Source organism: Macrotis lagotis, chromosome 1 (assembly GCF_037893015.1).
Source record: "Macrotis lagotis isolate mMagLag1 chromosome 1, bilby.v1.9.chrom.fasta, whole genome shotgun sequence".
NCBI classification, from domain to species: domain Eukaryota; kingdom Metazoa; phylum Chordata; class Mammalia; order Peramelemorphia; family Peramelidae; genus Macrotis; species Macrotis lagotis.
The window spans coordinates 40,198,788-40,223,980 of record NC_133658.1 but is presented as its reverse complement, the minus strand read 5'-3'; the positions used below and the strand labels follow the sequence as shown (position 1 = coordinate 40,223,980).

Sequence of the window (25,193 nt, the reverse complement as noted above, 5' to 3'; positions counted from 1 at the left end):
TTTTTTTCTTTGCTGACCTTGGGAATGGTGAGGGGATGTGTATGGGGTTGCCATTTATATAAATGACTCTATGTTCAGGGCTGGGGAGAATTCCCTATTCCCCAACTCAGAGTTCTCTTCCATATGGTTTGACTTCACCTTGGACTTCATGACTGTCTTCTCTCCAGGTGATGAGAGAAAATCTGGAACCCCAGAATGGGCCAATAATACTCATAGATCTTGAGAATGGGGACTCTTTGGAAGGGGCAAAGGTCAGAGTGGGTCTTCTCTAGGGACTGTCCATGTGATACTTGAGTCCACATATCCTTCTCCCTAACTAGAGAGATCCAGAGGTCCCAGGAAAGGAAGGGAATTCACTCCCTCAAATCTTTTTGTCTGGTTTACCCCCTGAGGTGGAGGGATACTGTGGAGAGAGGTGGTCTTCTAGGAAAGGTGTATGGGAAGAAAGGTGAGCAAATCTGATGATGAGAAAAAGATGGGATTCTTTGTTTTCTAGGCTAAAGAGAAGAAACCATCTACTGTCAGTCAGAACCCAGTCTTGCCTGACTTCCAGAGGGTTTAACCTGCAGCCTTCCACACCAGTCCCTGATTCTCCATGCCTCTACCTTGTGCTCACTGCAGAAACTATTACCTCTCCTCCTCCTATCTGTACTCTCTTTGTCTCTCTCCACAAATTCTCAGTCCTATATTCTCCACCTGGTATTAATCTTCCTTTCAAGTCCCTGAAATAAAGTGTCCACCTCCCCATGGAACTGTACAGTCTGTCATCTACACCAATAGCTTCTCCGCCATGGTCATTCTATGCCAGTTAAGATCCCCTTGGAACGTAGTTAGCTAGTTAGCTCCAGGATCCCGTCTTCTCAGTCCATAACAGAACACATTGTGGTTCAAGCAGAAGGTATCAAAAATGTAGTCCCTGAAACACTGAGAGCAAAAAGACTATTCTGTGTCTCCTGTAGAACCAAACTGGGTAGGATAAAATTGAGACCTCTCTTCTGGTGCTTCAGGGAAAAGAGAAAAGACCAGGACCCTGTAGGCAATGAGTGTCAGAGAGAAGAAGAGAGTCGAGAACCACAGAAGGGAAAGTGGGCTTCCATTTTAAAAACAACATTATTTTAATAGATACAGTCAGACCCCCTCTGGAACCCTGTGTCCAGTTCTGTGTCATATTTCAATAGAAATATTGGCCCATTGGATCACATGCAAGAGAGACTATGATAGTGAAGAAACTGAAAGCCATCCCATAAAAAGATGTGAGAAGAGACTGAGGCTGATGAGGGGATTGGACAGACATAGGAAATACCTGCTTTCACATAAGTCAAAGTCTTCCATAGAAAAGAAGGTACAATTATTCTATAAATCTCCAAAAGGGATTGCAGAATTGGAGAACTAGAAGGGACATCAGAAGTCATCAGGTTTTAACACAAAGCAACACCCACTATGATATCCTCAACTAGAAGCCATCTAGTCTTTACCTGAAAACTTTCAAGGAAAGGGACCTCACCACCTCTCAGGGCAATCCATTCTCATTTAGGTCTTCTCTGATTGTAGGGTTTTTCCTGATGTCAGAACCTGAATTATATTCCATCCATAGCTCCGTATTCTTTCCTCTGGAACAAAAACAAGTCTATCCCTTTTTCCATTAGATTGCAAGCTCCTGTGGACAGGGACTATCTTTTTGCCCAGTGCTTTGCACATTGCATAGCACATAGTAAGAGCTTAATGCATACTTTTTGACTGACTGACTTCACATGATATCTCTTAAAATATCTAAAGATAGTTATCATATCCCTCCCCCACAGTTTTCTCCAGGGTAATCATTCTTCAACCCATCCTCATGGACCATGACTTCAAGGCCTTCATCATCCTCTGGATGCCTCCTCTGGACATCTCCATCTTATCAATGTGCTTCTTAAATCTCCAGCTATAGGTTGACCAGGACAGAGGACAATGGGACCTTCACATTCCTAGATGTTCTGCTTCAACATTGCAATCATTTTTTTGATTCTCACACCATACTGTTATAAGGAGCTCCTAAACTCCTAAAGGTGGGGTCTATCTTTCTTTTTTCATAATTGTTTAGTACAGTATGGGGATTAAGAAATGTTGATTGTCCAACCAAGCATTAAAATCAGATTTGGTTCCTTTAGGAATACTTCCAGGTCCTTAATAAGGTGGATTATAAAGAAGCATTCCTCAAATCTGTTCCCTCCTAGAGAGAAATCAGCCTACACTAGGAGCTCAATTGCTACAGAAATACAAACATCAAATGTTCAATGCAAATCATTGCACATTTTCCCCAGCTCTCCTCCATTGGTTAAGAATTTTCAGTCTTGGGGGACAGCTAGGTGGCTCAGTGGCTAGAGCACCAGGCTGGAGTCAGGAGGACTTGAGTTCAAATGCAACCTCAGACACTTAATATAATTACCTAGCTATGTGACCTTGGGCAAGTCACTTAACCCTTGACAAAAAACAAAGAATTTTCAGTCTTGGTTTTTGATTTTTAATTACTTGTAAACATTTGAACCATAACCCTAAGCTCTTTGTTAAAATTTTTCAAATGATAATTAGCCCTATTCATCTTTTTTTCTTGTTCTCGACAACTCCATAGCCATATCATAACTTCCACCAACATTTTATAAATTTGTCCCACCTACTAATCCCTTCTATCAATTGATTTTATCCTCCCATTTTTCCTTGATCATAAAAGTAGAACCAATAGGTGAAAGTTTTAGGAAGTAGATAATTGATCACAATAAAGAACTTTCTAAAACTCATGTCTGTCTAACAATGAACTAGATGTGTTAACCTTCAAGATGTAAGCAGTCCATCCAAGGTAATTCCAAAGAACCCATGATAAAAGAATACTATGTTCCTCAAACTGATGGAGGCTAAATGCAAATGGAAGAACACTTTTTAAAACTTCTTTTTTGCAACATGAATAATATGGAAATAAGTTTTGAATGATTTCACATATATATTTGATTTCATGTTGCTTGCCTTCTCAATGGGAGGGGAAAGATAACTTGGAACTCAACAAATTTTAAACTAATAAATAATAAATTGTCCCCCCTCAAAAAAGAAGTAATCAGTTCACCATTGCCAGAAGTTAAGCAGAGGCTTAGTGGCCACCTGTTAGAAATGTGTTAGCAAGGATCATGTATATGTATCAGTATTCCAGGACTAGCCCTTCCAGTGACAGAGCTTGCTAAAACTAATTCAGAGCTATTCATTCACCTTCACCCAACACTTACCTGTGGCTCCAAGGTCTGTAGTATGTGCCCCGCCCATATAAACCAGATCAGCTGATGGGTTAAACCAGGTTGAGATTAATTAGTGGGCCACAAAACAATTGGTGAGTTAGGGGGTGTATACATGAGCCTGAGAAGACTTTTCTTCAATGAAATGATCAGGTGAGAACAATTTGCTCCAATGGTCAAGGCAGATGCTGGGGAACACTTAAATCAAGCATCAAAGACACCAAGGTCATTCCAAGCACCCTGGGGTCTCACCAGATGTCTTGACTTTTGTCTTCATCTCTTGACCTCAATGACTCTAAAAGGAGGTGAGGCTAACAATTCTGTGCAATTCTGCCTCATTAAATCTAATTTATTCGCAAGGCAAGACATCCCGAGTGATGTCACTGATCATCTTCGAAAAGAAAAGACCAGCAGGGGCAGCTAAGCGACTCAGTGGCTAGAGCACCAGCCCTGAGTCGGGAAGATCCGACTTCAAAAATGACCTCAGACACTTAATAATTGCCTAGCTGTGTGACTTTTGGCAAGTCACTTAATCCCATTGCTTTGCAAAAAGGACCAACAATAGTCATGCCATTTCCTAGCCTATGTTCTAAGATCCTCACCAGCTTTGGTGTTGTTTTTGTTAAAGTTCCCCCTAACTTTGGGCGTTTGTGTTTTTCATTCTAACATTCTGGATCCTAATGCCCCCTTCATCCTCACCCTTCCTACATTCCAGGGATCCCTGCCATGCTTCCCCTTGGTTTGACTGTTAACCTCATTTTCAATTCAGGGCAAGTCATCTCCTCCCCACTGTAGTAGAGAAAGTAAGAGATGGAGACAGAGAGGGAGAGAGCAGGGAGGAAGGGAGGAGGGAAGAAGAAGAAGAAGGAGGAGGAGGAGGAGAAGAAGAAGAAGGAGGAGGAGGAGGAGGAGAAGGAGAAGAAGGAGGAGGAGGAGGAGGAGAAGAAGGAGGAGAAGGAGGAGGAGGAGGAGGAAAGAAGGAGAAGAGGAAGGGAGGAAGGAGGAAAGGCAGGCAGGGAGGGAGGGTCACGTTGGCTTGGGGGATGATCCAGGGGGAAGAAGTGAGAGTAAAGTCGTCCCCGCCGAACAAGAGAAAGGTGCGGCCGCTCACCCTCGCTTTTGCGATGGGGTCCGGGGCCCCCCCGCACCCAGGACTTGAAAGGTGTCTTGGCAACACCCCCCCCCCCCTTGTTACTACGAGAGGAAGCAGGCGCTGGCCCCGGGGAGGGCAGTGTCGGGCTGGAAGCTGAGGCCCCGCCCCCGCCCCGCCCCGCCCCGCCCCGCCCCGTGCAGGATCCGCTATGCGAGGATGCAGAGCGCGGAATGGGGAGCCGGGCGGGGCGGGGAGGGGGCGGGGCGGGGGCGGGGCCGGCGCTCCGGCCCCTGATAGGCCGCGAGGCCCGGAGGCTCTTCCAATCAGGAGGGGGAGGGTGCATCAGGAGCGGGCGGGGCTGGAGCTGAGGCTCGGGGCGCTGAGGCCCGGGGCGCAGACACGCGGGGAGTGGGCCGCTCCACCCCCCCCGCCCCGAGGTCCACGGTCCACTCGGGTCCGGGCTCTGGGGGCCCTGCCCACCGCCCCCCTCTGCTCGGGGGCGGTCCCGGGAGGGGGCGTGGCCTCGGAGGGGCGGGGCCGGGCGGGGCGGGGCCTCCCGGGCTTCCTCCCTCCCCGCAGCCCGGCTCCCGCTTCCTCCCGCCTTTCCCCCTTCCCTCCGCCCCGCCCCGCCGCCGGCATGGCCTCGGGGGTCCCCAGGAGGCGGCGGGGCCCGGGCCGGGCGGAGGAGGCGGCGGGGGGCGCCCCGGGCCCGGCCCCGGCCCCGCTGCGCTTCCCCGGGCTCATCCTCTACCTGGCCGAGCGGCGCCTGGGCCGGAGCCGCCGCGCCTTCCTCACCGGCCTGGCCCGGGCCAAGGGCTTCCGCGTGGACCAGGCCTACAGGTGACGGCCGCGGGGCCCGGGGCCGGGGGCCGGGGGCGCAGAGGGGAAAGGAGGCCCTGCCCTGCCCTCGTGCCCTGCCCCTACCCCCCGTGACCTGCCCCTGCCCCCCGTGTCCCCCATCACTGACTCCTAACTGACCCCGTCCCCCGAGGGTGGGAAATGCCCGCAGGAGGGCCGAGACGGAATCCTGCGGGGCCGGGCTGGGGCAGGGGGCCTGGGGGGGGGGGTCTGGCCGGCATCCTGCTCGGGGAGTTCCTCGGAGCCCCGTTTTGCTGGCAGAAAACCCAGAAAAAAATAGCAGAGGGGGCCGTGGGAGGAGGGGGCAAGGGTGCCGGTTCCCCGGGGTACAGCGGCTTGCCCGGCCGCACTTGGAGCTGGTTTGGTGGGGGGGACCCCTAATGACCGGCTTCTCTCTCTCGTTTTCCGGGAGCCCAGCCCAGAGGTGACCCATGTGGTGATGGAGGGGTGCTCGGCCGCAGAAGCTTCTAGCTGGCTGGACCGCGTGCTGGGGCCCTCGGGGGCCCCTCAGAGGCCTCTGCTGTTGGACATCAGCTGGTTCACGGAGAGCATGGGCCGAGGGGAACCTGTGCCCGTGGAGGGTCGACACTGCCTGGGGGTGAGCCGGGCCCTGGGAGAGGATGGGGAGGGCTGCCGAAGCCCCTTCAGAATAAGGACCTTCCTTAGAGAAGGGGACGTGGGACTGTGGGCTTTGGCCTGGGCTGGAGAGCCCATGGCTAGCAGAAGCCCAGGAAGAATGAGCACAAAACACACATCTCTGTCATATAAAGCCCTTCCATCCAGCCCATGTTCCCAACCCAGAACACCGCAGCCAAAGGAATCTCCTTGCCCTTCCCCATCTCAAGGAACAGTCTGTCTGCCCCCTCCCACCCTGGAATGCTCACCCTCTTTCTGGAACCCCCAGCTCTCTTCACAAACTCGTTTTTTGTTTGTTTTTTTTTTTGGCAAGGCAATAGGGTTAAGTGGCTTGCCCAAGGCCACACAGCTAGGTCATTCATTATTAAGTGTCTGAGGCCAGATTTGAACTCTGGTCCTCCTGACTCCAGGGCCAGTGCTCTATCCACTGCACCATCTAGCCACCAGGCTTCAAAAACTCATCTTAAAAGCCTCTACCTCTGAGAGGTCTCTTGTCTCACTTCAAACCCTCACTGCTTTTTCCATTTCTTTAGTATCTATTTACATATCTGCATTTTTTCCCTTTGGTAGAATGGAAGCTCCTTGAGGCCAAAAACTATGTAATTACTATTTTTATGTATTTAATAAGTGTAAATTGAATTTATTTGATCAATAAACATTAAGTGCTGGGAGAGTTAAAGAAAGACAAAAAGACAGTCCTCTACCCTCAAGGAGCTCACAATGTATTAGAGCAAACAATGTGGAAATAGCTATGTAAAAATAAGACATATTCAAGATAAATAAGAAATAATCAACTGGCACCTTCCTTAAAATCAAAATGGATCTTAGTGGTTATAATTTATTCAATCCATCAAGAATGTATTGAGTGGGCAGCTAGGTGGCTGCCCAGGAGTCAGGAGGACCTGAATTCCAACTCCAGATTCAGACACTTGATACTTACTAGCCTTGTGACCTCAAGCAAGTCACTTAACCTCACAAAAACAAAACAGATATATTTATATATATGTGTGTGTGTACATATATGCATATATGTGCATATATACATGTATATACACATATATGTACGTGTGTGTGCATGTATGTATTGTGTATGTATACCTGGACTAGTCAAACATTGACCGTGTTCAAAATGGAGGTCTCATTGTCACTCCTTGAGGGGTGGGGGAGACTGACCATGGGGGAGGATCAGAGTTTATCATTAATCCTCTGGATTGGTCGTCATATTGTATTGGTCATCATATCAATCAGAGTGCTTGTCTTTCAAGGTTATTTGTCTTTAAAATGTTATATAAATTGTTCTTCCAGTTCTGCTCACTTCTTCATGCATCAGTTCATATGAGTTCTCAATTTTCTCAGAAACCCTCCATTCATCATTTGGTTTTTTAATATAAATATTTTATTTGTTTTCCAATTATATACAATAGTAGTTTCTACATATCATTTTTGTAATGTTTTGAATTTTACAATTTTTCCCCATAGTCCCTTCCTTCCCCCTGCCCCCCCACAAAAGGAAGTCTGATAATCTTTACTTTGTTTCCATTCTATATGTTAATCAAAATTGAATGTGCTGAGAGAAAAATCATATCCTTAAGGAAAAAATAGAACATAAGAGCTAGCAAAATTACATAATATATAAGACAACTGTTTTTCCTTTCAAATTGAAGGTAATAATGTTTGGTCTTTGTTCAAACTCCACAGTTCTTTCTTTGGATACAGATGGTATTCTCTATCGCAGATGCCCTAAAATTGTCCTGGATGATTGCATTGATGGAATGAGCAGGTTCATTGAGGTTGATCATCACCCCCATGTTTCTGGTTCTGTTCATCCATCATTTCTTACAGCCCAATAGCATTCTACCACATTCATGTGTATCCAGCCATTCATTCCCCAATGGTTGGGTATCTCCCTTTGTTTTGAATTTTTTGCTACCCCAGAAAGAGCTGCTATGAATAGTTCTATGCACATGGATCTTTTCCCTCTTTCTTTGATGTTTTTAGGGAACAAATCCAGCCTGGCTGTGGCCAGGGTAGGGGGCTGGCAGAAGGAAGAGAAGGAATCACAGGATCTGGGGGAGCCACAGACATGAAGATGATGTTTCTGACTTTGTTTTCAGGGTCTTCTTGGATGGGAATGAACTTGGAGCAAAGGAAGATGATTCTGCTTACCTTCAGTCACCCTTCCTCTGTCTTTTCACAGGTCCCCTTAGCCACGAAAAGCCAGGTAGATTCGGCATCTTTGCCAACCTACGCATGTCAACGACACACTCCCCTTGACCATCACAATCTGTGCTTTACGGTAAAGACTAGGGCCATAGAGGGCCGAGACCAGGCTCACAGTATGGACACATCCCCTCCAATCCATCCTTGGTGCTGCTGCCAAACTAAACTCCCTCATGTGAACCTGCTAAATAAGGCAGCTGATAAATTGCTGCACCTGCAATCAGAAAGATACAAGTTCAAATCCTGCTTCAAATACTTATTAACTGAGTGACCCAACTTGGGAATAAGCATTTATTTAGCACCTACTACATACAGTGCTCTACAATCTTCACAACAACTGTTGGGTAGGTGCTGTTGGTATTCCTGTTTTGCAATTAAGGAAACTGAGGCAAACAGAAATTAAATGACTTGCTCAGGGTCACACAACTTCTCTGTGCCTCAATTTCTTCCTCCTCCATTGGTATAATGCAAGGGTGGAGAATCATTTTTTCTGCCAAACGTCATTTGGATATTTATCACCTCATTTGAGGGTCATATAGAATTAGCAACTTAAAAATTAACCTGCTCTGTTTGGTCAAACATTTTATTAATTCACCCTTAAAATCTCCTAGATTTATTGAATGTTGAGTCTCCAACATGCAGCTGCCATGGCAGTGGCAGACCCAATGATAAGGCCCTCAGACCTGGACCTTTCTGACCCTGTTATGATAAGAGGGTTGGACTTGACCTCAGAGGTTTCTTCCAGTTCCAAAGTCACGTCTGTCCCTCAGTTTCCTCATTGATCTGATGAGACCAATGGACCTGACTTTCTAGGTCTCTTCCAGGATCTATGATTATGATCCTTTCCTGGCTCTCTACCATCTGCTACCACACTACCTTTCTGCCACTACTTCAATAACTAACAGCCCCTACCTTATTCCAACAGCTTTATATCTCAGATTATCCCTCTCAAGACATTCTGTACTCCCCAGACAAATTCTGAAAGATGACTTTGACTCTGCTACCCCCCCCAGCCTTTGTCCATGCTATTCCCCATGCCAGAAGTACCCTCCCTTCCCCCCCCTTTTTGTTTGTTTGGTGATAAGTCCTTTGAGGAACAATTCAAATTTTCTTCCATGAAAATTTCGATTTCTGTACCCCATTTCCCACAAAAACCAGTGCCCAGACCTTTCTTAGCACTTACATTAGAACTTTTCTTATATGACTTTGGGTTATTGTGCATCCAAGTCTTCTGACCTGTTGTCACACATTTCTGCTAGACCCTAAGCATACTGAAGGCAGGAATTGCTTCCCATGCAAATGTTATTGCTCCCCTGATTTGATTTTCTCTGCCTTGGTGGCTGGTTGCTTAGGTTTAGGAATAATCAATAGTCAATAAATATTATTTGTTAAGTGCCTGCTGTATCCCTGCACTGTGCTCAACACTGGGGATAAAAAGAAAGACCAAAGATAATCCCTGCCCTCAAGGAGCTCACAATCTAAAATATCTCCTGGTATTTATAAGATTTCAAAATTAGAGTCAGAATTAAGAGTTTTTGAAGGAGAGGTTAAGAGGCAGCAACCCAATGTTCACACCTTCAGTAGATTTGTGTTCAGATCCTCTATTCATGGGACAGGCTACTCCCCTTGTCTCACTTTCTGTTTTCCCAATTTTACAAAGGGGATGTCTTCTTCCTAGGGAGGAGGGAGAGAATTTGGAACTGAAAATAAAAGTTGTAGGGGATACTAAATGGCCTTAGAGGTTCCCTTTTTACCCCAAATTTAGGAACCTATAACTATAACATCCTTGTAGTACAACCCATACTCTAGAGAGGTTTCTCGTTATAGATGTGTGGCTACTTAGCCACTATTTCATGATTTCAAATCTAGCCTCAGACTAGCTGTGTGATCCTTGGCAAGTTACTTAACCCTGTTTGCCTCAGTTTCCTCATCTGTAAAATGAAATGGAAATGTAAACCACTCCAGAATCTTTGCCAAGAAAACTTCAAATGGGGTCCTGAAGAGTCAAACACAACAGAAATGACTGAACAACAAAAATGACCAGAAATCTACTTCTCCTCAAGCTGTCCATTCTGTGTTTGGCTAGCTCCCATGGTTGTTTGGATTGATATAATCCTTGAGAGACCACAAGACTGCTGACCCTCTTTGACATGGGTGTCATCCTTTCAGGAGGCCCTGGAGACTCTGGCAGAGGCTGCAGGTTTTGAGGAGAGCCAGGGCCGTTCCCTCTCCTTCCGCCGGGCTGCCTCTGTTCTTAGAGCCCTGCCTGGCCCCATCACCAGCATGAGCCAGTTGCAAGGGCTTCCCCATTTTGGAGACCATTCTTCCAGAATTGTCCAGGTAATCTTGACTCCCACACACACACCTTTGAGCTATTATTCACCATTCTTACCTGTCTTTATTTCCTAAGTTATCCCCCAGGATTCTGAAACATTGGACAAATCAGAGGTACACCTAGGCTGCAGAAGTAGAAGGAAGAGATGTGGGTTTTAGGGAACCCAGAGGCATCAGTCTAGATGGTACCCAAAGGGGCAGCTGGATGACTCAGTGGATAGAGCATCAACCCTGAAGTCAGGAGGTCCTCAGTTCAAATCCGGCCTCAAGACATTTAATATGTACTTAGCTATGTGACCTTGGGCAAGTCACTTAACCCTATTGCCTTGCAAAAATCCAAAAAAATGTATTATTAGAAGATGGCACCTGAACCTAGGTCCAACTTCTAGAAATATGGGGAGAGGAAGGATAGATCTCCTGGCTAATGGACCCCCCTTAGCTTGTGTTCTGAGCATTCTCAGGCTCCTGAGAGGTATCAGCCCTAGATATGAAGTCAGGAAGACCCTAATTCTAATTCTGCCTCATACGCTTACTAGCTGTGTGACCCCAGGCAAATGACTGATTGTACCTCTGCCTCGGTTTCCTTATCTGTGAAATGAGAGGACTGAACTCATTTCCTGATCCCATCGTTTGTCATCCAACTTTTCAGTTAGCAGCCTCTCACTAGTTGGTCCTTTTCATTTCAACAGGAAGTGTTGGAACATGGAGTTTCTAGAGAAGTTGAAAGAGTGAAGCAATCAGAGAGGTACCAGACAATGAAGGTAAGGAGAGTGAAGAGAGAGCTCAGGTCTTCGGGCCCTTTACTATCATCTGAAGGTCTCACAACCAATAAACATTTATTTAACCATTTGTTTCAGGCAAGCACTGTGTGAAGCTCTGGGATACAAAGACAGACAAAAGACAAGTGTTCTGGTTTATCAATATATAAGATGCCTAGAATTCCTTATAAGATTGCAGTCTTGTTGAGACCATGGCAGAGGAGAGTGGGACCATCCCCTTTCCTTTCTGGCTCCAAGCCTCTTCTAGATGAGGAAGGCATTCCTTTCTTGGCTGTTTTGTTATGCCATTAACTGGGATTGAGGCAGCAGTTCCTTAGAATGTAATCTCCTTAAGGTCCTAACTATTTTTGTTTGTTGACTTCTTGAAGCAACAAATGCTGTTCATTAAAATCCTCTGCTCTTTTTCAGACAAACATATCTACCCACCTCCTACCCACCATCCCCTGCAATTTACACTTGGGAGATTGATTTTTTTTTTAACTTTTTAAATGGTGCAGTAGATAAAGTATTGAAGTTGAGTCAGGAAAACCTGAATTCAAATCAAGCCTCAGATACTTTCCAGCAATGAAATACTGGAAACTCTGTGTGCCTTCATTTCTTCATCTTTATAATATGGAAAATAATATCACCTACCTCTCAGGGTTGCTTTGATGACCAAATGGGGTAATATTTATAAAATGCTATATAAATGCTGTCTATTATTATTAACTCAAGCATAGGATTTTATTTTTATTTGTAAATTTTATTTATTAAACATGTATAAATTTATTCTTAAATTAGCATACCATTCTAGTCTAGCAAGATATTTCTGGCACCTGATTCTAGTATCCAACAGATTAACTATGCCACCTATTTTCATTTGCAAACCATCTGGGTCTTTAAATAAATAATTGATAAGAATTTCTTAAAACACAGGCAAGGACAGAACCCTAGAGTTCTCTGCTGCAATTCTCCACACAAACATCAACCCATTAATAGTGACGGCACTTTGGATCTGCTCATTCAACCAATTCTTGAGACAACTCAGTGCTAGCAATCCCATATTTCCCAACTTTTCCTCAAGAATAACATGCAAGGGGGCGGCTAGGTGGTGCCGTGGATAGAGCATTGGCCCTGGAATCCGGAGGACCGGAGTTCAAATCTGGCCTTGGACACTTAATAATTACCTAGCCGTGTGGCCTTGGGCAAGCCACTTAACCCCATTTGCCTTGCAAAAACCTAAAAAAAAAAAAAATAACATGAAAGAAGTTATTAAATATTCTAGGAGAGTATTTCCCTGAACTGCTAGTCTAATAACCCTGAGGAGGAAAGAAAAGAAGGAAGGGAAGGAGGGAGAAAGAAATGAAAGAAGGAAAAAAGGAAGCCACAAAGGAACAAGGAAAGAGAGGGAGGAAGAGAGGAAGGATGGAAGGAAGAAATGAACAAAAGATCTATTCTTGATGAAACCATAATGACTATTTCTGATTACGACATCCTTTTCTGGATGATAGCAAATCCTCCCTTTATTGATACATTCTAGAATTTTGCCAGCACTCAAAGTCAAGTTCCCAGAATTTTAAGTTTACAGATTCTACTTTTTTTTTTAATTTGGGCATTTGTCCCTGTGGCACCTCTGGTCTCCATGAGCTTTCAAAGAACATTGGCAGGGTCTCAGTAACCATATCTGCCAGCTCTTCTCATATCCTAGGATATGTTCATCTTATCCTGGGGTCAGTAGTGTGCTTTCTTAATATCTCATCTCCTATCTCCCTATTAACCACTTTTCCCCTATCCTCTTCAGATCAGTGATTATTCTTCCTGAATTATTTATAGAATTTATTCTCATGGCAACAATGCAATCTGAGACTGGATTGTTCTCCTATAGAGAAAAAACTGAGCTTCTCAGTTCCACTTTTCAAGAGTCCTTGGATATGAAGGACACTGATTGGCCAGAATTCACATGTCTGAGTCCATGGGTTGTTTGGTACACATGCCCATGATTGGTCTTTGGGGTAACTTGGCCTTAGGCTACATCCAAGACCCTTAGCCAGCTTAGATACATAGTCTTGTTTACTGGAGGGCAATCTGTGATGGTTTGATTCTCTCAGTTAACCAACTGAAGAATGATATACATGTGATGATCTTGAGATGTGGTGGTTAGCATTTGTTCAGCTTGGATGGTAATAATTTTCATGAGAATAATCTTGACTTGTTACTATCACAGCTTTAGAGTCAGAAGGGACTTTGGATGTCACTGAATCCAAACTCTTCATTTTACAGATGAGGAAACTGAGACCCAGAGAGGGACTTGCCCAAAGTCACCTAACTAGTATTTCACTAAGGTGGGATTCTAACCATTGGCTTCCTGAATGGCTTTCTCCAGTTTGAGATCAACAACATCATGTGCTTCTTTTCCAAACTTGCCTTCAAGGGAAGGAAAGGAGGGAGGGAGAGAGGGAGAGTAAGAGAGTGGGAAGAAAGAAAGAAATTAGGCAGAGAATTAACCTCTCTCCTAATATTGTTGTCCAACTACAAAAAAAATGGTTATTTCATCCACTAAGGCAATCATGCATGGAAAATATAAAGGAATAATACTTATATAATAATAATGTTGATGATGACTCATCCTGGGACCACTTCTACTGAACCCCATCAAAAAAATGAATTCAAGATGACAATATTGATAACAACAATGGGATGACTTAGGTCATCCCATAGCCTCACTTTTCATAATTCATACATCAGTAGTATCTTGAGCCATTGACTGGTTCTTGTCCTTCATTATTGAAGAAGACCAAAATGCCATCACTATTTTTGAGACAAATCACAGTGTTTCCGACTGGCTGATCAGACCAATAGGAGCTTGGAATGCTCTACCACAGGTTGGACACAAATAGTCCATGTGAACCCCTAGGGTGGGTACTGTAAAGTTACAGATGTCATGTTTCCTTTGAGCTTTTATGATGGGTCTTGAGCCGTTAGGTGAGTCCCATCAGTTGAAATAACTCACTGATCTTGGCAGAGAAAAAAAGTGTGATCCAAATAAAGTAGACAGTGCCTTTCCTTTGCCATCATCTTCCCACTGGCTCTTGTATCCCCTAGAGCTTAACCCAGTTAAGACACAGAGTAGGTACTTCCTAGAGATTTATCAACTGACTTGCCTCTTGCCCTGATATTTTTATAAATCACCCCAGTTTACTGTCCTACAGCTTTTCATTGAGTGAGCTTCTAGACTCTAAGTATATATGTATTTATTGGATTTTTTGGCAATGGGGTTAAGTGACTTGCCCAAGGTCACACAGCTAGTTCTATCCACTGTGCCACCTAGCTGCCCTCTGGACTTTATTCTTTAAGGACCACATCCTACTTTGAATACTTTTCCAGGTCAGCAGATCTTATCCTGTATTTTACTTCCATTCTACTAGCACTTACCTAATAGTTTCTCTTTTCTTCTCAGTTGTTATGAACTAAAACTCCTTTAACAAATGAATTCATTTTAATAATTTGATAATTTTTGATAAATTCACAAAGACAGGGTAGATGATATAGTGAATCAAATGCTGGACTATGGGACAGAGAAAACCTGGATTCAAATTCTTCCCCCTCTGAGACTTCCTGACTGCAGGAAGTCTTTTCTCTTTCCCTGCCAATGCCAGTTAGTACCTGTCTCTGAACTCACCTGCTGAGATTTATGTGTATAAAGCTGGCTGCTTGCATGTGACCTCTGCCTTTGAGTGTGAGCTCTTTGGGCTGGGGCTGGTTTTGCCCTTTTATTTTATCTCCACTGCTTTGCACTTTTCCCTCCCTATATAGATTAAGCTCCGAATCTATGTTGGCCAACTTGTTTCTGAACCAGGTGACTCACCCTCCCTTTGTCTACCTGGGACTGATCTACTTAGTTAACTGTGGAGGAGGGAGCTCCCAGGGACAAAAGCACTGCCCCTTTCCAAATAGCAGGCTTCCTCATCTGTTCTTTATGCCATATACATAAGTCCCACTCATTCACAAACACCCCATGGTGTCCCAAAAGTCATACTGTACTTTTAACACTTTAGTAACTTAAAAACAAAATCTAAGCTCTAATAGCTATTCATTATTATTAGATATTACTTAAACTTAGGAAAGCTTAAAAATTTGCAAAGATTTTTTGGGATACCCTGCATGTGTGTGTATGTAGATAAATATACATATACATAATCTACATATACATAAATATGGACCATGACATTAGGGAGATGATATCATGACAAGCAAATGAACTGGATTTGATGGGGGTGGGGGGACTGTGCTAAGGTCCTAGTCTCCCTTTCTCCTCTGGAGCTATGTGGGTCTAGTGGTCAGATATGACCCTGGAGGGAAAGCAATCAGGATTAAATGATTTGCCCAAGGTCACATGGCTAGTTAGTGCTAAGGATGGACTTGAACTCAGTTCCTCCTGACTCCAGTACTGGTGCTCCAATGTACCACCAAGCTACATACATGTGTTTATATGTGTTTATATAATATACAAGCATACATATCCAGTGAACTGTTCTGTTTATTTTCTAAGATCTTCTTTGTTCTCCCATTAGCTTTTCACTCAGATCTTTGGAGTTGGGGTGAAGACTGCTGACAGGTGGTACCGTGAGGGTCTCTGGACCCTGGATGATCTCCAAGGACAGACCAGAAAACTGAGCAGGCAGCAGGAGGCAGGTGAGGATCGTGGGATTATAAAGTTAGTGTCACCAGGAATCTAAAAACATCTAGTCCAAACCTTCCCCCCACCACATCAAGGACACACAGCTAGATAATGATAGACAGGTGGGATTCAATTTCTCTGGCTCCAAAACCAGGAGCCTGGATCAGGAAGCTGGGTGATTGAGCAAGTCATTTAACAAATTTGCCTCAGTTTCCTCTTTTGTAAAATTACAGACCCTGTCTCTCAGGGTGGCTGTGCAGATTAAATGAGATAACAGTTGTAAAGTGCTTAGCACAGTAAGATATATATATATATATATATATATATATATATATAATTTCCTTCCTTCCACTTGTCTATGCTTCAGCACTTCTTGAGGGGGTGCTGGCCTTTCCCTTAGACAGAGAGGTCCTAGTGACTTGCCCTCAGAATCTTCACCTGCAATATCCAGATTTTTCTCAGAAAGTCAGTCTATCTCTCCTGACTGGCCTTGGTGGGTGCCTATCATTGGAGACATAAACCCAAAACAAAGGTGCTTCTGCCTCCAAGGTGTCCCCATCCTGTTGGATCTGGGGGTGGGGGGGAGAGGGTGGGCAGGAGCAGGACTCCAAGATTGCACACCTGGATGACCCAAAAGATGCTGGGACCTTTGACAGAAACAAGGGAGCTAGGCAAAGAGTTTGCAGCTGTCGGGGGAGGACAGTGGGCAGTGACTGTGTGATGTATATGGGGGTTGTTTCTGAGAAATCCACTAGGAAATGTCTGATGGGCAGTTGGTGCTAGGCCTGGCGCCTGGACAGAAACTAGGGATGGGGAGATGGGAAAGGGAATCCTCCGCAGAGAGGTCATTGAAGCCCTAGGACCTGAGGATGGCACTGAGAAGGGACAGAGAGGGTCCTTAGCTACTTGCCAGAGGAAGACTTCAATTTAGAATTCCTAATTACCGGGCTACCGGGGGGGGGGGGGGGGGGGGGGGGGGGGGAGGCGTTCAGAGAGAGGGGAATCCAACAGTCAATATCCTGTAACATTTCTTGTTGGTTTATTAATCACAAGCTAAATGCTATCTCCAGGATATAGGAGAGCATAAGCCCAGGCCTAGGCTACAGACATGGGGGCGGGGGGACCTGATCTACCTGGGGAGACCAACAGGAACCACCCAACAAAGAAAAAATGAGCAGCTTCTACTCTGTTTCAGCATGGCTGGATGCACAAGGGAAAAGGGAAAGGAGAGCTTGGTATGGGCAGAAGGAAGTCACTTCTCCCAACCCTCATTTTCTTCATCTGTAAAATGGGGATTACTAACACCTGCGTCGCATAGGTGAGGACTAAATGAGATGTTTGCTTTGCAAACCTTAAGGTACAATATAATCTGCTATCTGTTATTATTATCATTATCATTGTCCAGTCATTTCAGTTGTGTCCAACTCTTCATGAACCCTATTTGGGGTTCTCTTGGCAGAGAGACTGGAGTGGACACATTTCCTTCTCCAGCTCATTTTACAGATGAGGAAAATGAGGCAAACAGGCGAAGTGACTTGCCTGGAGTCACATGACTAGGAAGTGCCTGAGGCTGGATTTGAACTTGGAAGGATGAGTCTTCTTGACTTCAGTCTTGTTGCTACCTAACTACCCTGGACTGAATGACTGAGAATGTGTGTGATTTTTGTGACATCTTCAGTCCTGGGCATAGGTTCTGGATAGCATAAAATCATAGTTGGAAAGGACCTCAGAGGCCATGAATCCAGACTTCCCATTTTACAAATGAATAAACTGAGGCCCAGAGAGGTTCAGGGACTTGTCCCAAGTCTCACAGATAATAAGTCAGAGAGACAGGATTTGACCCCAAATCCAAAGGTCTATCCACTGCATCCAGGAAACTTTTGCTCCCTTAGCAGAAAGGATCTCTGTACAGAAGGATGAGGGCAGTGACCACAGAGGGCCTGGTTCTGGAGGAGACTTCCATTCTGTTGGGTGGTGGTCCAACTGTGGCAGTGCGTCTTACCCTGTGACCTCCCTCTTCCATCCTTCCCCTCCTAACTATCTTTTCCTATTCCCTCTCCTGTGAAGAGGACTCTTGTCCTTTGTCATGGCTTGAGTGCCCACTACCGTCTCTCTGAGCTCCTGAGGGTGGTGAGTAGACAGTGAGTGGCAGGTGTTTATTTCAAAGGCCTTTCCTTGGTGGCTGAGCAAGACAAAGGGGAAGGGAGTCCACCTGGATGGCCCTTACTCACCCCACCTAGGTCAGTGGAGAATGGTAGCTGATTTCATGGCTGGTCAAGAGAAAATGAGAAAAACAAATGGTACCAAAAGGCATCATTGATGGTTTAGTAACCTAAACACCCCACTCTCCTCCACTGAGGGGCCCAGGACCCTTTGGTCTTTTTATAGAAAAGAGGCATACAGCATTAATAATTTGCCCAGAGCCTCAATGAGTCTGGGCTCAAAGCTAATCATACTCCCTAAGTCCAAGTATCTTTGTTGATAGTTTCTGAGGAAGGGGGCTCTCTAGCCCCTGAGATGGGACACACATACTTTGGGTGGCCTCTGCTGGAAAGGGCTCCATGATGATCCGGGCTTGGATCTGCAGGGATCCGCCATTTTGAGGATCTTAGCACCCCAGTCTGGCGTCATGAGGCAGATGCCATCCAACGGATCGTGGAGGAGGCCGTTTGGCAAGTGCTTCCTGGTGCCACCGTGACCATGACTGGCGGCTTTCGCAGGTAAGAGGAAGTGTCTCCAGGCCCCATTCCAGTATTCTGCCCTTCCTCCCTTTGACTAGCTCAGGAGTTCCCAGACTTTTCCTCGGTGAAAGTGAACCCCGGGGCAACCACCTCAGTAGTTGTCCCCACTACTCTGTAGGCCAAAATTGGGAGTAGTGCTTCCTTCCCCTAAATTATTAGGAAGCTACAACTGTGGGTCCAATCCAGGGAGGATCTTTGAATTGGAAGAAGATTCCATCTGCCTTTCTCTTTAGAGGAAAGCTGCAAGGTCATGATGTCGACTTCCTTATCACTCACCCTGTTGAAGGACAGGAAGCAGGACTGCTACCCAAGGTGATGGGCCATCTGGAGAGCCAGGTGAGAGAGGCTGGGGTATCCTCCTCCTCCTTGTAAGGACCCCTTCCTCAAACTGAGATTTTTTTCAGGTAAGAGGAAGGGTCCAAAGACCCTCCATTGTCTCCCTTTGATCAGCTCTGGTTTTCTTAGACTTTTCCTACAGAAAGTGATCCCTGGAGTACCCACCACACGTAACTGGGTGTGTTTGTTTTATGGGGGAGGGGGGGAGAAGGATTAACCAGTCATCTGGACTTGCCAGTCTCTCTCTCACTCCCCCACCCACCTGCCAAAAGACCTCTCCTGGGGCCTAGGGCAGCAGGATGGAGAGGTGGCTATGATTTAGTACAAAGAGCAAAGATCTTGGGGTCAAAAAGTCTGGATTCAGATTCTATCTCTGCTGCAGACTGGTTGTATGACTTTAGTAAGTCACTTGACCTCATGGAACTTCCACATCTGTGAAATGGGACTATTATCAGACATTCAATGAGAACTGATTAAGTTCTGATTAAGCTATGAGCCAGGCCCCAAGTTAGACCCTTTTGATGTGAAAGCCCTTTTGGAATAGTAAATGGAATTATTTCCAGTTCCCAAGATGACTTGAGACCTGCAGACAGACATGGCAGCTGTCCGGGTGTGAATGGACCCTGTAAACACTGTGGAGTCTCCCTCCTTCCCTAGGCCCCTGAGGGACCATTGCCTGCACGGTCTGCTTGGTTGGGTTGAGCCCTGGATTTGGTGGGACCTTGAGTATCCTCTCTCTGGGCTCTGATTCCTCTGACTAGAGAATTACTAAGACTCTGATGCCCACTCCTCCCAGGGTCTCGTTCGGTACCAACACACTAGAAACAACCATTACCAAGACACCAAGGACCTTGACCACATGGCTTCCCGGAATACTTGCATGGATGCCTACGAGAGCTGCTTCTCCATTCTCTGGCTCCCAAAGCCATCTCCATCCTTCTATCAGAAGTCTGGAGAGGGTCCCAAAGAACCCATCAGGGATGGCAAAGCAGTGAGAGTGGACCTTGTGGTAGCCCCTATCAGTCAGTTTGCCTTTGCCCTACTTGGCTGGACTGGCTCCCAGGTAATAATGAGTTTTTGGAAGTATTGGCAAGAAGACACTAAAGGACTTCAGGGAGGTCACTTCAGTCCCTGGACCTCAGTTTCTTCATCTTAAAATGAGAAGTCTGGACTAACTGGCCTCTGCAGTCCTTTCTGTCTCTAAACCTAGGATTCTGGGGCAAATGATTGTGTCTCCTTACCCCCAAAATGACCAATCATTGGTAGTCATTTCTAATAATCCTCCTCCTTTTTTACCTCTCTGATTACTCTCTCCTTGATACTTTCTTCTCTTCAGGTTTTTCAGGACACCCCTCTCTGCTGGTTCTCCTTCTCCCTCTCTTATCACTCCTTCTCTGTGTCCAGTGCTAGACCCTTATCCAGCCCCTTCCTCTTAACCATAAGTGTCCCTCAGGGTCCTGTCCTGGGACCTCTTCTCTTCTCCCACTATATGACTTTCTTTGGAGATCTCATTAACTCCATTGGATTCAATTGCCAAGATCTCTGTGCTGATGATTCTGATTGATTTATCCAGCCCTGACCTCACTCCTGACTGAACTACAGGTTTTACATTCCAACTGCCTTTCACACATCTCACAGAGGATATTCAGGAGACATCTTAACCTCCAAAGGTCCAAAACAGAAGTCATTAGCTTTTCCCTAAGCCTTCCCCCAACACCATACTTCTCTATTACTGTGGAAGGCAACACCATTCTTAGTCTCACAGCCTCAGAGCAATCCTGGATCCCTCTCCATGGCCTTGGCTCCCATAACCAAGCTGTTCTCACCTCAGCAGCACCAAAGTCTGACCATGTCCTTCACCCCTTTCCAATCAACTGCTCCCTATGGCCTTCAGGAACAAAGAGAAAATCCTCTGACATTGAAGTCCACTTCAGGAATCAGGACTTCTCTAGCCTTTCCAGACTCCTCTACCATCTCCCCATCACATAATCCAAGGCAGCCAGGAGCCCTGGACCCACATCAGGATGGACTGAGTTCAGATTCAGCCTCTAAAACTTATTAGCCATGTGACCCTGGGTGGATCAGTTCATTTCTGCCTCATTATACTTATACTCTGCCTCAATATACTTATTAACCTTTCAGGGTGGTTTTTGGATCAAATAATATTTTCAAAGAGCTGGGACCTGGTACATAAACTATCCTTTTGTTCAGTCATTTCAGTCACATCTGACTTGCTGTGAGCCCATTGGGAGTTTTCTAGGCAAAGACACCTGTTTTTCATTCCCTTCTCCAGCTCATGTTACAAATGAGGAAACTGGGCACACAGGGTGAATTGAGGCACAGCTTCTCAGAGTCTGAGACCAGATTTGAACTCGAGAAGATGAGTCTTCTTGACTCCAGGACTGAAGCCACTTAGCTGCCCTGAACTTGGTGGCTGGGAATGTGTGTGATTTTTGTGACATCTTCCTTCCTGGACATAGATTGTGCTTAAATATCATGGAGTCATAGTTTTGGAGCTGAAAGGGACCTCAGAGGCCATGGAGTCTAGACTTCCCATGGAAACTGAGGCAACTGGGATGAAGTGACTTTCCCAAGGTCACACAGCTAGCAATTATCTAAAGCTGAATTTGAACGTGCTTAATAAATGCTTATTCCCTCCATTTTGCTCTGAGGTCCACCACCACCCCCCTACCCTGACCCCCTGGCTGTTCTTCCAATAAGACCCTCCATGTCTTGGCCTGACCAATGCCCATACCAGGACACTCTCCCTCCTCTGCAACACCTCCTGAACTCCTCAGCTTCCTTTAAGTTCCAACTAAAAATTCCATCTTTTTCTGGAAGGCTTCTCCAGCCCTCTTTATGTTCAAGCCTACCCTGTTGGGTCCTTCCTCCTTACCCTGGGCTTGGTTCATTGGCACAGAGTTATTGGCACGTTGCCTTCCCCCTTAGACTGAAAGCTCCTTGAGAGCAGGAACCATCTTTGGCTTTTTTTATTTCTATCCCTGCTACCAGCACACTGCCCACTAGCACAGTGAGTGCTTAATAATTGCGTGTCCACTGACTGGCATCTCACCCCCTTCCACAGCATTTTGAGAGGGAGCTTCGAAGGTTCAGCCGGGCAGAGAAGAAGCTGCTGCTGAATAGCCATGGGCTCTACGACCCAGAAAAGGTAGGAGCCAAGGCAGAGGGAGGGAAGGGCCTCTGGTCCTCGTCCTCAGAGTATAGGGCTTTAGCTAGGGTGCCTAATCCTCCGCGAGCCCTTTCCCTTTATGGCATCCATGCCCTCTCCAATCCTGCATTGAAGCAAGAACCAGTCTTAAGCCGGGCCCTGGGCATCCAGGACAGCAGAGAGGATTTCAGCTGGGATAGGGAGAGGCAGGTGAAGGAATTCTGGGTATTTAATCTGGAAGATAACTGTCATATATCCGTCTATCTGTTTCCTTCCTCTGCATCTACCCATCTCTCTCCCTCCTTCTGTCTTATCTGTGGATCCATTCATTTATCTATCTCCTTCTATCCGTCCCAATATCCATCTCTGACTGTCCTAGGTATCTTTCCAACAATCCAGCCATCTCTCTCTCTGTCCTATCACCTATCTTCCTACTTAGCCGTCTGTCTGTCTGGCTCCTTCCTTCTATTCTATCATCTGTCTATCTATCTCTTTTCTATCTTGTAGTAGTTGGAAAACAATCCTATACAAGAAAAATTTTAAATGTTCTGCTTCAGGCAGTTAGGTGGCACAGTGGATAGAGCACCAGCCCTGGAGTCAAATCCGCCTCAGACGCTTGTTAGCAATGTGACCTTGGACAAATCACTTAACCCTGCCTGCCTCACATCCAGGGCCCGTCTCTAGTTGTCCTGATTCATATCTAGCCATTGGACCCAGTTGGCTTTGGAGGAGAAAGTAAGACTGGTGACTTAGCATAGCCCCCCCCCTCACTTAAATCCAATTCATATGCTTGTCTTGGTGTCACCTCCCTGATGTTATGGTCTTCTTTGAGAACAAAGAACAAACATCATCATCATCATCTTCCTCCCCTGTGGGGATAAAGTCAGTCCTCAGACCCTGATGGCTCCTTTTTGTCCCCATTTGCCTCTTTCAGAAGGAATCCTTACCAGCAACATCAGAGGAAGACATCTTCTCTCACCTGGGCCTGCAGTACATCACACCAGAACAGAGGAATGCTTGACCACCGTGGTCTATTTGTGGACAGCCATGATGCCCGCTGCCTCAGGCAGGGACTGGGTAGGGCAGGAGGGGCCTACCCCTGCCACAGATTTGTCGGGTGACTTCCACCTGGCTCCCCTCCCCAGAGCACTGGCCCTGGGAAGCTCATCTGGGAGAAGCCTGGGCTTCCTTGTGTCCAGCCTTCCCCATCCTGAGTCCTGACAAGGTCAAAGTATTTAAGAGGAGTCCAGAGAATGTGAAAGTCCTAGGATCTCGCCCTGTGTGACAGAGAATGGGTTTCCAGCCCCATACTCTTACCCAGATGAAGCTTTGGGGAGAATAGAATGTTGAGTCGGTAAAGGCCCTTTAGAAATTTAGAGCCTTTTTTCACCCTCTTGGCCTGGGTCTCTGGGTAAATGCAAAAAATATATGTGTGTGTGTGTGTGTGTGTGTGTGTGTATACATATATATATATATGTATATGATTAAAGTGCTGTCTATTTTTTGCAAGGAACCTCTGGCTTTTTTTTGCTTTCTTCTGGTGCCTGGTGCAAGTAAAGGGGCTAACTGAGCCTCCTGGGATTTACAGTGCATTGCCCCAGGGCTGACAGGCCCAAAATGAGGAGTCCTCACCTTCTAAGAACTTCTCTTGCAACTATGGGAAAACATTGGAATGAATGGATGAAAAAGCCTTTATTTAGTACAAAAGATTCAGACACCATGCCAAGTACTTTATAAATCTTGTCTCATTTAATCTTCACAACAACTGGGACTGTTATTATCCCCATTTTACAGTTGAGGAAACTGAGGCAAAGAAATGAAGTGACTTGCCCAGGGTCACACAGAAAGTATCTAGTGGGACTCAAACACAGGTCTTCTTTGAGAGTGCCCCTCCCCTGTGCCATGCTGCTCCCCTTCCCTGCCCCCCACCCACTAGCTGGCTGGTGCTCCCCCAGACTCAGTCGCATCTCCCAACTTCACCCCCTTCCTGAGGGGTGAACCTCCTCTTCATCCTTGCCTCCTAGAATCTGCTGCTTCCCTCAAGAATGAAGTCAGCACCTACAGCAAGCTTTCTGCCCTCCTCCTCCTCCCCCTCCCCTCCTCCTCTCCCCCTCCCCTCCTCCTCCTCCCCTCCCCCTCCACTGCCACTCCCACAAACCCATATTGGTGGTCCACCCACCTTCTTCAGACTACCTTGTAAATGCACTTCTCTGCCTCAAAGGAAGGATGTAGCTCCTGTCTTCATTTCTCAACACCAGGCCTTGAACATAGTAGGTGCTTGTGCATAGTAGGAATTGCAAGGCCTGGTGGGAAGGTCAAGATTCATACCTTCAAAGAGCTTGCAACCCAAGTGGGAAAGAATGGGAATGGGATGATTTTCACATGTAAGAAAGGATTAGAAAGGTGTGGAGGATGGCTGGCTTCAGTCAGGGAGTTCTGGGTTCAAATCCCAGCTTTGCCACCCATCAGTTGTCTCCTTGGTGCTCTCTCCTCCCTATTTTCAGAACAAGTGTAGGTTGGAGGGTTACGAATGCCAAAGGATTTTATATTTGATTTCCAAAGTAATAGGGAGGCACTGGAGTTTGAGTAGGAGAGTGATCTGCTCACACCTGCATGTCAGCCACATCCCTTTGGTGACTGAACGGAGGATGGATTTTGAAGTGGGGAGGAACTGGAGGGAGGTAGGCAGACTGCCCCCCACCTCTGGGAGAGCTTTTAACATCAGTCCAGGGGCTGCAGGCCTGCAGCAGGATGATGTCAGAGGCAGAGGAGAGAGGAGGACTATTTGGAGATGCTACAAAGGTGCCATTTGGGATATGGAGGATGAGGGAGGTGAGAGAGTAAGGAGGCCAGGATGACACCCGGGTTCTAAGCCTGAGGGAAGTGGTAGGATGGTGTTACCCTCTACAGTAACAAGGCAGATGAGGAAACCAGGCAGAGGGTTGAGAGGGAAAGAATGACTTCTGTCTCAGGTATATTGAGTATAAGGTGTCTATTGGACATCCAGCTCAAGCTATCTGGAAAGCTGTTGGAGATCAGAAGGGAACCTGGGACAGGATCAATAGATTTAAGAATCATCAGCACAAAATTGGGTCATTAACTCCATGGGA

General features: G+C 46.0%; 1 protein-coding gene across 3 annotated transcripts; it reads left to right on the top strand.

The window, feature by feature from the left end:
• Positions 1–4,749: 4,749 nt before the first annotated feature.
• POLM (DNA polymerase mu) lies at positions 4,750–23,201 on the top strand. 3 transcript variants are annotated; one of them, XM_074198472.1, is made up of 11 exons: positions 4,750–5,193; positions 5,629–5,809; positions 8,045–8,068; positions 10,237–10,407; positions 11,091–11,162; positions 15,731–15,851; positions 18,425–18,557; positions 18,812–18,914; positions 19,711–19,977; positions 22,000–22,083; positions 23,018–23,201. In XM_074198472.1, the coding sequence occupies exons 1-11, from the start codon at positions 4,991–4,993 to the stop codon at positions 23,102–23,104; spliced, it is 1,446 nt and encodes a 481-aa protein (XP_074054573.1). In that variant the 5' UTR covers positions 4,750–4,990; the 3' UTR covers positions 23,105–23,201. The 3 variants fall into 3 exon arrangements, with proteins under 3 accessions (XP_074054573.1, XP_074054566.1, XP_074054583.1); XM_074198465.1 differs by having other exon boundaries at positions 8,045–8,143; XM_074198482.1 differs by lacking the exon at positions 8,045–8,068.
• The last annotated feature ends 1,992 nt before the right edge of the window (positions 23,202–25,193 follow it).

What these genes read in the sequence shown, in the direction of transcription:
- POLM (XM_074198465.1), top strand. Translation starts at nt 4,991, where the DNA reads ATGGCCTCGGGGGTCCCCAGGAGGCGGCGGGGCCCGGGCCGGGCGGAG. An exon ending in GAGCAGGCAGCAGGAGGCAG is followed by an intron (nt 15,852 to 18,424) that starts GTGAGGATCGTG and finishes TTGGATCTGCAG; the next exon opens with GGATCCGCCATTTTGAGGAT. An exon ending in GGCTCTACGACCCAGAAAAG is followed by an intron (nt 22,084 to 23,017) that starts GTAGGAGCCAAG and finishes TGCCTCTTTCAG; the next exon opens with AAGGAATCCTTACCAGCAAC.